This window comes from Mus caroli, chromosome 6 (assembly GCF_900094665.2).
Source record: "Mus caroli chromosome 6, CAROLI_EIJ_v1.1, whole genome shotgun sequence".
Classification (NCBI taxonomy): Eukaryota; Metazoa; Chordata; class Mammalia; order Rodentia; family Muridae; genus Mus; species Mus caroli.
In genome coordinates, this window is record NC_034575.1 from 68,214,543 (window position 1) to 68,230,525 (window position 15,983).

At 48.3% G+C, this 15,983-nt stretch overlaps 1 protein-coding gene across 1 annotated transcript; it reads left to right on the top strand.

Moving 5' to 3' along the window:
- Positions 1 to 1,157: 1,157 nt before the first annotated feature.
- Cd8b (CD8b molecule) lies at positions 1,158 to 15,720 on the top strand. Its single transcript, XM_021165687.1, has 6 exons — positions 1,158 to 1,269; positions 4,305 to 4,670; positions 8,049 to 8,141; positions 10,833 to 10,922; positions 12,487 to 12,523; positions 15,081 to 15,720. The coding sequence occupies exons 1-6, from the start codon at positions 1,227 to 1,229 to the stop codon at positions 15,091 to 15,093; spliced, it is 642 nt and encodes a 213-aa protein (XP_021021346.1). The 5' UTR covers positions 1,158 to 1,226; the 3' UTR covers positions 15,094 to 15,720.
- Positions 15,721 to 15,983: the final 263 nt, after the last annotated feature.

Below are 15,983 nucleotides of genomic sequence, written 5' to 3' on the forward strand. Positions count from 1 at the left end.
TTCTCTGTGTAGCCCTGGCTGTCCTGGAACTCACTCTGTAAATCAGGCTGGCCTCGAACTCAGAAATCCGCTGGGATGGATTTTTGATAGGATCTCTCTATGAAGCCCTGTTGCCTTGAACTCACGGTGTATACCAGGCTGGCCCCAAACTTGTTTTAGCCCGCTTGTCTCCCTTCCAAGTCCCGCGGTTACCTGATGCACGCTTAGCTCTTCTTCCGTGGTGGAATCCCCCACAGCCCTTCCCAGCCTCCCTCTCGCCAGCAGACAGATCACCAAGGATCCAGTTTCTCTGGACAGCAGATCTCTCAACTCACCTCTGCCAGCCTCCACAGGCCTCCCCGTTCTTCATGGGTTCTTGATGGGGCTTTGATCTCAAAACTGATGAAGAAGCCTCAGGGCATACAGCACTGTAAGGCAGGGCAGGGGAGGGGAGACATACAGACACCCCAGTCCGTAAGGCTCTAGGTCCTGGTTTGGCTTTGCCTCACTTTCAGGCAAGGTCTGGGCCCCTCCGTGGCACCCCAGCTTGCCTCTCTCCCTCCTTTCTCTCTGTGTTGGCTAACTTCCCTTCCTCCCTCACAAGGGGTCTCCATCACTCCAGGGCCAGCTGGACTCTGAACTGGGAGGTCTCCATAACTGTTTTCCTTGCTGAGAAACACACACACACACACACACAAAGCCTCTGTCTCCTGCCACCACGTGTTCCCTACCACAATGGACTGTGTCCTCAAACCAAGATAAACCCCTCCTCCAGCTGCTCAGAAAGAACGAATGTAAAGACGTGTCTGAATTAGGGCCAAGCTTCACAAAACCATGAGGCCTGGCGCATGCTGGCCTCTGTGACTCAGTTGTCCCAAGATATTGAGGTTCTGTCCCGAGTTCTCCCCTGGGGCAAGAGGCATCACACAGGTGCAACCCCTTGGCATGACTGAGTCTGAGATCTATCACTTCCTCTCACCAGAAAACAAGAGTCCTGGTGGGCTCTTTGAAAAGTCAAGGCTTTGATGCTGTAGAGGATGAAGATGAAGGCACTCGATACACACACACACACACACACACACACACACACACACACACACACACACATCACGACTCCGCCCCTGCCCTGGTGGCCCCGCCCTCTTAGCTCACTTACGTTCCTGGTGCCCCACCCGCCCAAGCTGGCTCCTAACCCACCTTTCAGTTGACTGAGCACTGAGGGAAACAGTGTCCCCAAAAGCGCCAAGATGCAGCCATGGCTCTGGCTGGTCTTCAGTATGAAGCTGGCAGGTAAGACCCAGAGTGGGGCTACCCCAAATCTGCACTAGAGCAGGGAACTTAGGCCTGGTGTCTCAGCAACAGGAGGAATAGACAGGAGCTGGGCTGTGGGAACAGGGGAGGCCGGTAGGCAGAGACCCTGAACCCGGAATGGAGATTCCTTCTCACTACCCAGAGAGGTCTGAGACGCCTAGGGCAGAAGTCACCTCTGTCCTACAGCCTGAACTAAAAGGGAGGAAGGAAAAATGGAAGAAAGAAAAGGGAAGAGAGAGATCTAAAACCGAAGGGGAAATGTTCAGGGTGCCCACCGGGATGTGCCCCGTGAAGTACCCAGAGGTCCTACAGACGTACTCTTATTACTTCCGGGGAAGTGCTTCTAGGAAATTGGACAACTATGGCAGGATACTCATTATGACCCCCTGACTCTCCAGTGTCCTTTGCAGCATCCCCCCCGCCCCCCTCCCCCAAGAAGCGGCACTGCAGTTGGGATGTTGGAGCTGGCATAGAGATGTGACCTAAAGAGATGTTGTCATTGTGGTCAACCCAGAGACTTTGCTTTCTAGAAGAAGACTTCCAATATCCATGGGTCTGGTACCTACTAAAGCCCCCAACTGATTATACTACTGAGGGAAACAAGGGAGGCCGGTCCCTGCCTCTGAACAGGTTAGCTAAACTGGTCAAAATAGGAAATGAAACAAGATTCTTTCAGGCCACTAAAGCTACCTCTGATCATTCTGGAAATACCAGGTTCCTCTGAAAATGGAGTCCTGGGCTACCAAGCAGATTAAATGAGACTGTATATGACCTAAAGCCTGGCTGTGTGTGCCCTCTGGGCAATTTGGAAAGGCCCCTGCCATCTGGGTATTTGTGGCCCCACTTTGAGTATAGGTCTCCTCAATTGGGAGGCTCGGAGTTCATTCACCCAAGTCCTAGGACCCCGGTTTGACTGCCAGTCCACTTTACACAGACTGTGGGACCTTGAGTTCAGCTTTCCCTCGAGCTCTGTTTGCTCCCGTGTAAAATGGGTCTCTCCGCATAGGATTTGGTGAGGATTAAATCAGACAACACACGCACTGTGCCTGACACACTGTGCTGATCTATATGGACATCATCACTTTATATTAACTTCTCCAAAGAGGCCAGTAACCCAACGCAATAAAAATGGCTGCGATGGGACAGAAATGGTAGCCTGAAACTCGGGGAAGGGAGATGGAGCAGCACCTCAGCCACAGGGGAGTAGTCACTCTTTCCATGCGATCAGAGGCTCGGAGTGGTCTGAGGGTGGAATTGGGATTAGTTCATCACATCAGTCCCAGGGAAGGCCCGAGCCACAATTCTAGGCAGGGATTAATGCCAAGCAGCTGCTTCTTCTGGGCTCACACCGCCTCTGGCCTCTGCTTAACCATGCCTGTCCTTGGCATTATATCTTGGCCATGATCTTCAGGGTGGCCCTCTGTTGCAAGCCAAAGAAAAAGGGCTTTCTAGATCAAATGGGTTTGTTGACACTCTCCTGGTCTTAGATGCAAAAGAAACTTGGTCTGATCCTCCTTGAGACTTCTCTTGGTGCCTAGAACATCTATCTCCTGAGACCATTAGACTTGCCGGCAGAATGGACCTGTGTGAGTGCTCACACAGGGACCTCCAGTGTCTGCATATGATTACGATTACCTGTGTGAGCTCTTCTCTGTTTACATATGACTTCACATCTCTTTTTCTCCCCTGAAATTCACTATGTAGCCCAGGCTGACCCCAAACTCAAAGAAATCCTCCTGACTCAGCTTCTCAAGTGTTAGGATACTAAGTGCGTACCACCATGTCTTCCTTTCTTTCCTTTCCAAATGTCAACAGCAAGGAGGACAGTAGTGACAAGCCAAGCTGCCCTTCTTTCACAGGCCACCAAGAACTTGGTGACTTCTGAGGTCCCACAGCTGCTACAGGGCAAAGGCTATGTTCATGGCCATGTCTGCAACTCCTTCTGCCTGCCCAGTCTTCCCATCTAAGACAAAATGAACTTCCAAGCTTGCATCTGTAATAACGGCCCTACCCGGAGGCGGGAGAAGTCAGTGATAGACCCATTGCAGGACTGGGGTGTGATGATCTCCCAGGGTCAGCTCCTTCCCCTTGGTCCAGACATCTCAGACTGTGTAAACCACTCTGTGCCTGTGACTCCAAATTTCTCTCGCAGCTTGCCCTAGGACTTTTCCAGCTGCTTAGAGCCCCTGAAGGACTACCTACACAGGCGAGGTGGGCAACTCGCTTTGGCTTTCGACTTTGGCTCTTTGGATTGAATCCAGTGAAATTCCAAACGAGGTAGCTTCATGCCAGTGTTTTCTCATGGGGGAGGGGGGCTAAAAATCCTGGAACCAGTGTGAGACTCCACCAAGATAGCTTATGCCAAGGGCCACACATAGAGGTGTGTTGTTAACCAAAAGCCACAGTCAAGGCACACTCAGAGAACTGCGTGCCTTGCAGTCAATGTTTGTGAGTTCTGAGTTCAAAAGACACCAAGTGCTGTTAATACCCTGACTCTTTCACCAGGCAGATTCCTCCTGTTTGCCTGTGACATGAACTTACTGTGATTCTGAGGCCCCACCACTGTGCTAGGGGGTTGAACTCAGGGGTCAGGCTTGGTACTAACACCTTTACTTGTTGAGCCACCTCACAAGCCCTCCTCTCTCTACCCTCCCTCCTTCCTTCCCTCCCTCCTTCCCTCCTGCCTTCCTTCTTTCCTTTCTTAAAAATTATGTTTTTTAACCTTTTAGATGGGTGTGAGTCACCAAGTGGTTGCTGGGAATTGGACTCAGGACCTCTGGAAGAGCAGCCAATGCTCTTAACCACTGAGCCACCTCTCCACTCCCACCTCTTTTCTTTTTTTCTTTTTTTTTTTTTCTTTTTTTTTTTTAAGATAAGTTCTCAGGTAGCCCAGGCTGGCCTTGAACTCACTAGGCAACCAAACTCGAAGTTCTGGCCCTGTACTTCCACCCACAGAGTGCTAAGATTGTGTGTGTATAGCAACAGCCTGGTTGATGTCTTCTGGTTTCTTGTAGCTCTCTGGAGCAGCTCTGCCCTCATTCAGACCCCTTCATACCTGCTGGTTCAAACCAACCATACGGCAAAGATGTCCTGTGAGGTTAAAAGCTTCCCTAAGTTAACAAGCATCTACTGGCTGCGGGAGCGCCAGGACCCCACCAAGGACAAGTACTTTGAGTTCTTGGCCTCCTGGAGTTCTTCCAAAGGAGTTTTGTATGGTGAAAAAGTGGAAAAGAAGAAAAATATAATTCTTGAGTCTTCAGACTCAAGCCGGCCCTTTCTCAGTATCACGAATGTGAAGCCAGAGGACAGTGACTTCTACTTCTGCGCGATGGTTGGGAGTCCCAAGATGGTCTTTGGGACAGGGACGAAGCTGACTGTGGGTAAGAATTTTCTCAAGGCTGTGAATGAGCACACACACACACACACATGTACACACATGTGCACACACACATATGCACACATGCTTGTTCATACAGATGTACACTCACATGCACACATACACATGTGATTGCACACATATGCACACACACACACACACACACACACACACTCACACACCGGGCACTGGAGCTGCCTACTCTCAGTGAGCCTCACTCTGCAGCCATGACTAATCACACCACTTCTAAGACTAATAGAAAAGATACATTGAGAGTCACCCAGGCCAAACGCCTTTGAGGGTCGCATACAGCTGGGTCCCTTAATACTTCCACCCACCCAGCAGGTGGTATATTTGTTCTCCCTCTTTAGATGGGAATCAGATGAGATGAAAACAGGTAGGTCAGTCAAAGGTGGGTGCTGATGATTCTGATGGAGACAAAGACAGCAATCTCAGGACCCTGAGTACATACGGACTCTCACTGTCTGGGCGCATGCTCATTGTTTCTGAGGTAGCAGAAAAGCAGTTGTCCTCAGCATTCTTTGTGGGGTTCAGTGGCTCAAATCCACACTTGGGGCTTCAATGGGCAAAGAAGCTGGTCCCCAGGTCTAGTCTGGCTACCAATCCATCACATGCCCTTCCCTCCCAAAGCCTCAGTTTGCAGCTGCTGGTTCACCTCAACTTCTACAAAGCTGCAGTTTCATGAAATAAACGATCCTAAGCAGAAGTACACTGCAAACCTCAGACACCATTTTCTGTTTTCTAAGAGACATCTAGTTAAGAAGGAATGTGTGCATTTTATTGAACCCAGCTTATCAAAACAGTATTAGCATTTCAACAGCATTTTTCCATACGCAGCATTTGATATATAGTTTATGCATACGGCATATCTGGGTTCAGACTAGCCACACTGGACAGTGAGCATTCCTCTCTTGGGGTGGAAAGGGATCAGCGTAGATTCTCTCAGGCCAGTGGTTGGCTATAGTTCTCTCTTCAGCTCAACCCAGGACTTGGACTCTCATCATCTTGCTTCAGATTCGCCTGGGGACTGAAAGTCACGAGCACCCCGGGCATCCCCAGAAGTTAGGCCCCTCCGCCTAAGGACAGCTGGGGATAGTGCCAGAGTTATAAAAAACACAACAGTGGCACCAGAAACAGAGCGAGGTCTCCATGGCCTCTCTGGTCTCTCGTCTTATGGGGATGGGTGGGGTTAGGTAAAATAAGGATGGGCAGAAGCCCACTTTGAAACATGGGCTTTGTGCTTGTTTTTTTGGGTCTTGGTTGGTTGGTTTGGTTTTGCTTCTGTTTCAAGGAGCCCTGTGCCTTCCTAGTGCTTCAGGGTCTGAGACAGGAGGATGGTGATTTTCCATCTCTACCTATCCTGGCGTCCATGTTTCTAAGTCCTATGTACTGTCCAACAGCCCAGGAACAGCAGTGGCTTCCCAAGTTCCTTCTTTGATACAATCCCCCCAGTGACAGATCCCCAGAGCCTAAGCCTACCTGCCTGGTTGAAGGGTCCCAGTGTTTTAGAGGAGACATACAGAGAGTATTGGGAAAATGGGCCTTGTTCAGGCCTTTAAGAACACTATGGATTCGAAGGACTTGTCCCTCTCAAAAAAAGACAGAGGGAGAGGTCTCGAACTCACAAATCAGGGAGCAACCTGACTCAGAGCAAGATGAAATTAAAACAGAACAACCCTCTCTTGTCTCTACCCCTCCCATCAGACCAGGCTGCTGTGCTATCTCCCCCCACCCCCAGCTCAGAGACAGCTGAGAGACCCCTGCATCTTTGAGTGCTACAATGAGGCATATAGACTTTAGGGGTTATGAGCATTTAAAGGACTTAACAGCCACCAGGTCCAGACTCTTAGACCTCGGCAGTGCTATTGGCTGTCATTTTGCAACAGCTCTTTGACACTAATGGTCAGAAAACTTGCAGTGACCAAATGTGGTTAATGTTCTGTCAAAGGTGGTATGGGAAATGGTCTTTTGGTTTCTCCTAGCCCCTCACCTACTTCTCTGCTGAGAGTAGTATGCAGGAGATCTGTTTCCTCGCTGGTCAGCCAACAAAGTGGAGGGTGGAGATGGTCCCGTATTCCATACCTCAGAACCTCGTGGTCTTTCTGCTCAGTGAGTCAGTCCCACTGTCCTCTCCTTCCTCTCTCCCACCCCTCAGTGAGAGACATTGGATCAAAATTGAGGAGAGGAGAGGCCATCTAGGAAAAGGAGAAGGGCCTGAAGCACAGCACTTATCCATCTCTCTCAGCCAGTGTTATTCATGTAGGAAGACCAACCGACTCCTTTCCATGGGCTTGCTCTATTGGCCTAGGGATTGCAGAGAAGGCTGAGATCGGTCATGCCAAAGGACCAAGGTGTCGATTCACTTGGTTTTGTTTTGTCTTTTGAGACAGGGTATTTCTATACAGCCGTGGCTGTCCTGGAACTCATGTAGACCATGTGAGCCTCCTCAGACTCACAGAGATCCTCCAGCCTCTGTCTCCTGAGTGTTGGGATTAAAGGTGTGTGCTACCACACTGGGCTACAATAAGGACAGCAACCCCAGGTCTTCTGTCAATCATAGTCATGCCTATAGTACACTTCACTAGGCACACTGCTCTCTTAATTCTCACAATAAAGTAGAAGCCAGCTCTGTTTTTTGTTTGTTTGTTTGTTTTGTTTTGTTTTGGTTTGGTTTGGTTTTTTGTTTTTGGGGGTTTTTTGTTTGTTTTTGTTTTTGTTTTTGAGACAGGATTTCTCTGTGTAGCCCTGGCTGTCCTAGAACTCACTCTGAAGACCAGACTAAAGGGGGGGGGGATGCATTTGCAGAAATGGATACAGTACAGTCCACTGTACTGAAAGGAGGAAACCAAGCAGCCAAGTATGTCGCTCGGTTGGTGGAGTGCTTGCCTAGCATGTACAAAGCCCTGGGTTCAACCCCTAACCCTGCATAAATGGCCATCGTGGCCCACAAGTGTAAGCCCAGCACTTGAGAGGTGGAGGCAGGAAAATCACAAGTTCAACTTAGAGATCCACCTGCCTTTGCCTCCCAACTGCTTAAATTAAAGGCCAGTGCCATTACTGCCTGGCAAAAGTCCTCTTCTTTGCAGCAAATGGGAAGTTGAGGAACAGACAACTTAGCCGAGACTGCACGGTTGTTAATGATGGGCACAAGGCTCTGCTCGGGACACCCTGCTAGCTAATCCCCACCATTTATCTGAGGACTGAGAAACCAGATATGAATTCTTGTGCTCTGTGACCTGAAATTCTGTGGCAGCCAAGGCAACAATCATGAGGGCATCAATGCCTAGAAGAAAGGCACACAGTCTGTCTGTAAGTCCTGCTGTTTACCTGACTAAGATATAGGTCTTGCTTCTTTCTATAGTTGATGTCCTTCCTACAACTGCCCCAACCAAGAAGACGACCCTGAAGATGAAGAAGAAGCAATGCCCGTTCCCCCACCCAGAGACCCAGAAGGGTACGTTTTCCATTGTTGCACTCACATAAAAAAAGGTAGCTTTCCACTTTCCTTTCCTCCCTCCCCACTTCTCTTTCCTTCCTTCCTCCTTGAGCAAACACAAAGTCTTGGCTCTGTAGCCTATTTCTCTAGATCCAAAATGATGACAACAAAAGGTACCCTGTGTATGACACTAACTCGCAATCTAGTCAGGCCACACTCACAAATCATTACAGAGTAAGACCTTAAGGAAACCAACCCTAGCCAAACACAGCCCACAGAAAAGTGCTCACAACCCAGTTGTTCCTCAACAAGACAGGGCCGAGGGGCTACGAGGGCACGTGTGGGATGAAGAACTGAAGTCACAAGATATCTCAGCTAGTACCTGTGCTTGCTACCAAGCCTGGTTGTGTTCGACTGGGACCCATATGGTAGAAGGAGAAAACTGACTCCTGCAAGTTGTCCTCTGACAGAGAGAGAGAGAGGGAGAGGGAGAGGGAGAGGGAGAGGGAGAGAGAGAGAACACTTTTATATATAGAGAGAGGCAGCAATCGGTTGGAATAAGTAACCATTCTCCTCCAACCACAACAGCATCTCTGGCTGCCATTTCACTCCAAAGGAGCTTTGTTTGCCCCACCACTCTCCAGACCCTGCCACTCTGCCCCTAGCTCCACCACCTTGCAAACGTGGACATATAGCTTGCGTGCCATCAGCTTCCCTCATTTGCAGCTCACCAACTGGGTAAGCTGTGACCAATTTGCCAAGCTCTGCAAAGTGCCCCCAAGACCAGCTGTATCCCCAGCCTTAGTTTCTCAGAACTATGAAGTGAGAGGGAACAGTAAAGCAACTCCTTGTCTCTGTCCTCAGAAGCCGAAGCGTTCAGCTGGTGCTGTCCTTGGTGCATCGTACATACCCAGCCCACATTCACTTCCTCCCTCACGTGTGGAGGGCTTTCTAGACTTCTTAACCTGGAGCCCAGACTTGTCCTTTCACCCCCGAGGCTTGGCTCTGCATCCCAGCCCTGTAGGGAGACCAACTCCCGGGCTGGTCTAAGGCCAGAGAGTATTGGAGAAGGATCTAGGACATTAGGAACACAAGCCCTACAGTTTAAATAGCTTGTGAAAATCAGGTAAGTGAACAGATATCTGACTCACAGAACGATCATGTAAGTGGCTTATGTGAGCAGATAGGCTGAAGCCCACCCAGAGTTGGGATTGGAGTAAAATCAGTCATCTCCCTCTCTCTCCCACGAAGGCACACAGGACTGACAGAAACTGGGCCAGTACGGTGCACTGTGGGGTGGGAATGTAAAGGAAGGTATCCAGCAGTTGACTACAACCCAAATGGACGTCTGTGGTTTAGTAGTCCCCATTTTCAGCTTCTACCTTGGGAAGGCACCTACATATAGAAGCATGCCAGAATGTTCTCTGAGGGGCTGTTTATAAAAGTAACACCCAGGAAACAGCTAAGATTTCCACTGATGGCTAAACTCCAGGGTTTCCATAGGACTTCCTGTGCTTCTGCTGGGGAAAGATGTGCTGGCCTGACTAAAGGGGTTGGGGGAGGGATGCATTTGCAGAAATGGATACAGTACAGTCCACTGTACTGAAAGGAGGAAACCAAGCAGCCAAGTATGTCGCTCGGTTGGTGGAGTGCTTGCCTAGCATGTACAAAGCCCTGGGTTCAACCTCTAACCCTGCATAAATGGCCATCGTGGCCCACAAGTGTAAGCCCAGCACTTGAGAGGTGGAGGCAGGAAAATCAGAAGTTCAAGGTCATTTTTGGCCACAGAGAATTAGAGACCAGCCTGGGAGGCAGGAAACTTTATCTTTAAAAATCAAAAAGCAGAGACAGAAATTAGAGAGATGACTTTTCAGATTAAGGTGCTTGCTATGAAAGCACGTGGCCCTGAGTTCAAATTTGAGGTGCCCACATAAAAAGCAGAGCACAGCAACACACACCTGTAACCCTGACTTTGGGGGTGGGGCAGAGACAGGAGAACCCCTGGGGTTTGCTGGCCACCAACCTAGTGCTGGGTTTAGTGAGAGACACTGTCTTAAGAGAATGAGGTAGAAAGTGACTGAGCAGGACACCTGTCATGCTCCTCTGGTCACCATACCCACACACGTGTGTGCACACACCATGTGCACACCCATACACGTATGTAAACACTGAACACTGGGGGGTTTAGATGCAAAGGGGAAGGACGCCAAATTATCAATGTTGGTCTGTGAGCATTCTAGCTCCGTGAAAAATACAATGAAAATATAGCTGTCTGTTTTTTTTGTGTGTGTGTGTGAAATTCAAATAAAAGGATTTTTTTTTAATGAATAGTAAAACCATATTACTAGGCATGGTGTGTGTCTACTCCCTTTGAAACAGCTCCCAAGTCTTATTAGCATTTAAAAAAAATACAGATGTAACACGGCATTTTCTACATAAAATTATCTCAGTGATATTTAAAGTGAATTTTAAAGTGAGCCAGAAGCCATTCTGCTTAAAATGCAACCAGGAGGGGCTGCCTCCTGGGACAGGAGTCACATAGTTCTCTGTGAGTTTCAGGTCAGCCAGGGCTACAAAATGAAGACTGCATAGTGAAACTGGGTGTCAAGAAACACACAAGCCGGCCAGTGATACTCTCTGGGAGGATGAGCTGCTCCTTGCTGTGTCCGAGTCAGTGTTGCATGTGTGTGTCATGTGTGTCTTTTTCAGGCCTGACATGCAGCCTTACTACCCTCAGCCTGCTGGTAGCCTGCATCCTGGTTCTGCTGGCATCCCTCGGAGTGGCCATCCACTTTTACTGTGAGTCAGTGCCTGCGGGACATTGAAGGGCCCCCACTTTGCTACCTGAAGTGTGTGTATACCAGGAGTTCTTTGTTCACTGCGGTAGCAGAATAAATAGTAAACCTACCGCCAGCAAACCTTATGGCTTGACAGCAGTTTTCTGTTTTTGAGAGACTTGGAGAGTTCAGGAACTTGAACTCAGGGCATGTTGGGTGCTCTCTACCACTGAGACACACAGGCCCACCACCGACCCAGAAAGCCAGAGATTCCACCTGTGTCAGCAGTTAGATGAATGCTAGGTTTGAGTCCATTGTAGCTCACTGTTCTACCTTCAAATGACTTTGATCTTGGTCTCAGTGGATCTCAGCTGACTCACCCAGGAGTAAAATATTGCCTACATACAAGAGATGCATTAAAAGCTGCTATCTATAATGTCCTTGGGACTCATGTGCTAGCTACATGGGGGCTCATGGCCAGTAGCCATGAAAGCTGGGTACCCCAAAGAGCTCACCCTTCCCCAGTGACACTGCAGGGAGATTCACATGGCTGCTGCTCTTAGCTCCTCTGTCACCCAGGCTCTGCAGTCACTGACCTAGAGGAGAGGCCAGACTACCCCTGGTCCTGGTCACCTTTGCCACCTCGAGCACATCACCGTCTCTCCCTGGGCATCTATAAAGGGAAGCAGGAAACATCAGGGCCACCAACCAGATCAGTGTCTCTTACATTTTCCGGGTCACAGATTCCTTTGATTTAACAGCTGTGGCCCCCACCTCGGAGAACAGAGCTGAGAGCATAAATTCTTTGGTACACTGTTATCCTCTGCAAACCCTGTTATAAGAACCCCAGTGGTCTAGCTGAGCCTGGTGCACATGCCTGTAATCCCAGTACTTTGGAGGCAAAGGTTGAAAGATCAGGAGTTCAAGGTCAGCCTTGGCTACATAGTGAATTTGAGGTTTGAGGCCAGCCTGGGCCACCTAAGACTCTGTTTCCAAAACATAGAAAAATGTTCTGAAGAAGCAAACACAGCACGCTTTTCTTTCCTCACTGCATTTCGGAAGGACTGTGCCACACTGCTTTGGATGCCTTTTAAGTTCTGCTGCTGCCTGATGCAAAAAAAAAAGGCAATGGCCTTTGTTTTGTGCTATTGAAATTTGAACCAGGCCTGATGTCCCACCACTGTCCTAGGCCCCCAGTCTCCAGGAAAGCTTATTTAAGGTACAAACTGGATTAGAGGAAATGCATTAAAACTCTGGCACCAGCTACATGGTTTCAGGCAAGTTATTTGACAACTCACATGCTCCATGTCTCAGTTTCCACCCACGTGAGATGGGTAGAGTAGGGTAGCATTCATGAAGGCTATTAGAATCATGGAATGGATGACTGAGTAATTTTTAAACACTTCAAACTTATATAAGCAAGCAACAAAAGTGAGAAGTGTGAGGAATCTGGGGACCACCCTAGCACCCCAGAAGAAGCCTCGGGCGTTGGCTAACCATGCTGCCTTCCTCTCGGGCTCTGAGGTTTTGATGCCAGTGATCCACCAACCAGCTCTGACTTGTTTGTCTCTGCTCTGCTCTTCCAGGTGTGCGGAGGAGAGCCCGAATTCGCTTCATGAAACAGTAAGTGCTGTTCTCCAAAAAGTCACAAACTCGGGGGCCTGAGGGTTTGGATGATTTGACAGAGGGTTTGCCTAGCGATCCCCTGCATCACATAAACCAAGATCATGGCTTACTCCAAGCATGCCTTTAAACCCAAAAGTTGGGAGGAAGAAGCAGGCGATTTCTGTGAGTTTAAGGCTAGCCTGGTCTACATAGTGAGTTCCAGGACAGCCAGGACTACACAGAGAGAGACCTTGACTAAAGAAAAGGGAAGTTCCCAGTCATCCTCAGTTACACTGAAAGTCCAAGGCCAGGCTCACTACAGATCCTATCTCTCGAATAACTAACCAGCGACGTAAGTTTAAAAGTACATGAAAAAAGATCACCCTGTATCTGTCGGCCCTTAGCAAAGGGCTTGTGCAAGACAGAGGCTGTGGTTCCCTGGCTTCAGGTCTAAGATCTCATCCCCAGGCTCATATTGTGTTCCTGGATTTGATTCAGTGCTGCTGTTTCGAGACTGGGTGTCTTATAGTCCACTCTGGTCTCAAACTCGCTATTTGCCAAGGCTAAGCTTTAAGTACCAATCCTCCTACCTCTACCTCCTCAATGTGCTGGGACTATATGCATGTACCACCATGCCTGGTATATGAGTGCTGAGATCAAATGCAAGGCTTGGTGCACACAGGGAAGAGCTCTGCCAACTGAGCCCCAGCCCTTGGAGTTGATTTTTTTTTCCTTCAACATAGATGTTTCTCATCTGCCTGATCCTGACAGATCAATTTGATCCTGAGAATACACAGCCTACAAACACACACACACACACGGTGGGGTGGGGAGGAGAGAGAGAGAGAGAGAGAGAGAGAGAGAGAGAGAGAGAGAGAGGTTTGAAGAAAGTAAAGACCATGCCTCCAATTGGAAGAGGGCACTAGAACCTTGTGCTCAAGGGAGGTCTAGATCTGACCAGTCCAGTCCAGGTCTAAATCTGAATTGGCGGCAAGCATCTTTACCCACAGAGCCATCTCGCTAGCTGTGCCTACAGTATTTTATGGGCATATTACAATTGTAGTTTGGATCGTGAGCAAGCTCTACTTTGTGGGTGGGAATTAGAAACCACCTTCACCTGACAGACAATAAAGATAACTTGAGAGCATCTAAGACGAGACCTCCAGAGAGTCTGGTGCAAAAAGCTGCTCTTTGTAGGCTTTTGTAGACGTCAGCCTGATCCTGGCACTCCCAGGGATTTGTCCCATGTCCTTCGATTGTTTTGTCTGTTCTCCAGTGACCCGACAATGCCACAGATGAAGAAGCTAGGATAGTCCCTGAGATTTGGCAACCAAGAGTTCTAAGGACCAGTGAGACCGAGAGCGTGCACAGCACGTGTTTGTGTGGAGGTGGGGAGGTCCAAGGCTGGTTCCTGAGCCCCCCTCCTTTCTTAGGGCAGCTCTGCCCTCATCTATGGTCTGTTTTTACATTTACTAATAAAATATAGTGGCAAACATCTGAATGCTGATACTTGAGAAGTGAGGCAAGAAGACTAGAAGTTCAAAATCATAGTCAAATAATAAATATAAGTATTATTATTATTATTTAGCCAGGCTCAGTAGTGCATGCCTTTAATCCTGGTACTTGAGAGGCAGAGGCAAATGGCAGGCAGATCTCTGTGAGTCAGTCTGGTCTACACAGTGAGGAGATCTAGGGATATGTAAAGAGACCCTGTTTTTAAAACACCAAAAAGAAAGTAATTTGAACAAAAATGTTTGTAGATTTAGTTTACTTAGAGGGAGGGAGGGAGAGGGTGAAGAAAAGGGAGAGGGAGAAAGAGAGGGAGAGAGAGAGTTTGAGACAGTATCTCAAAGGCTAGCCTGGAGATCTTTAACTCTAGCATGCCCAATTGGTTTATAACTTTGAAACCTAAAACAAAACCTTCTAGGTATGGACACAATAGTCCCTCAGATCAGCTCAGGCCTCACAGATCAACATGCAATTTGAGACAGATATTATCAACCTTCCGTCTTGGAGCATCCTCCCACCAGTGGTCCATCGCTTCTGGACTCCTGTATGCACTTATAATCAGGTCATCTTAGGAAGTGCTTCAAGAAGCAATATCACTCAAAGCTAGGAGGTTTTAGCATCTTTTTTTTTTCTTTTTTAAGCATTTCTTTATTTTGTGTATACACATGCATTGTGGTAGGGCAGAATAACTAGTACTGGGTATTGAGCTCAGATCATCAGACTTGGGAGTAAAAGCAGCTCTACTCACTGAGACATCCTACTGGTCCCAAAGATAGTAGTTTTGAGCCATAGTGTGTGTGTGTGTGTGGGGGGGTGTACACCTGTGTGTCTCTGTATGTTATTTTGTTGTAGTTTGGTTTTCTTTGTTGTTGGTTTGGTTTGGTTTTTTTAAACTTTAAGGTTTAAAATGATAGAAGTGGGCCTTACAAAAACCATCCTAACAGAGCTCTCAGCCCCAGGCATACCCACCTCTTCCTCCATCTGCCATTGCTTTTGCTAAAAGAAATATAGCAAAAGTGTCACTGGCCTGAAAATAAGAGTCTTACAATTTGCTGTTGTTTCCCAGGTTTCACAAATGATCAGCGCCCACAACACTGATAGCCCGCTAGCAATAAAAGGACTATAACTCAATCAAAGCAAGATTTGGACTAGTGAGAGACAGTGCATTCAGGACTGGAGAGGCCCTTGCCCTTGCTCAAGCTGCCTGCTTTGAACTGCTGCAAGCTCTGTGTGTGGTCTGGGGTCTCACAGGGAAGGCCCCAGAACCCAAGCACACTCACAGAGTGGCTGAAGAACCAAGAACTACCACACCACCATGTACTCTTCTTGGACTGGGCCTTGGACAGTGGCCTTCCAGCCACTGTCTTTGTCAGTTGCTTGGTAGGACAGCCTTATTGACTCTTTGGCCTTTCATGGAAGAGAGCTAGCCGGGCAGCCCTGGAGAAGACTGCAAATCCTCACACAGAGAAGCCACCTCATGAATAAGGTTTCCTGCAAACAGTTTCTGGGCTCTCAGCAGCCATCTTACTCTCTCAGGCCTTGCCTCTCAGGGTTTGGGAGGCTGTTGGCTCAGGAGACAGACTTCTACTTCATCTCCTAGTAGGAAGTTTCTTAAGCTTCACTTCTTCTCTCTCATGGCTTATATATTTCTTCTCTCACTCTCTGCCCTTTTAATGAAAATGTTTTGGCTATAAATATAAAGTCCTATGTTAAAGACCTCAGACAAGCTAGGAGTGACAAGGACTGGGAATGTAGGACTCCAGCCTAAATAAATGCACAAGGTCCTGGGTTTAGTCACCACATGGGGTGGGGGTGGGGAGAAAGGAGGGGTGAGTTCATTTTGTGTGTTCTCATCTTACATCTAAAACTCTCATTTGGCTACATTCATTGTGCCCATAACTTGAATTGTGGATGAAGAGATTAGGAAATACCTAGGACTCCCAAAGCCAGGCCATGCTGCTGTGATGCA

What these genes read in the sequence shown, in the direction of transcription:
- Cd8b (XM_021165687.1), top strand. Translation starts at nt 1,227, where the DNA reads ATGCAGCCATGGCTCTGGCTGGTCTTCAGTATGAAGCTGGCAG. An exon ending in CTTCAGTATGAAGCTGGCAG is followed by an intron (nt 1,270 to 4,304) that starts GTAAGACCCAGA and finishes GGTTTCTTGTAG; the next exon opens with CTCTCTGGAGCAGCTCTGCC. An exon ending in AGTGGCCATCCACTTTTACT is followed by an intron (nt 10,923 to 12,486) that starts GTGAGTCAGTGC and finishes CTGCTCTTCCAG; the next exon opens with GTGTGCGGAGGAGAGCCCGA.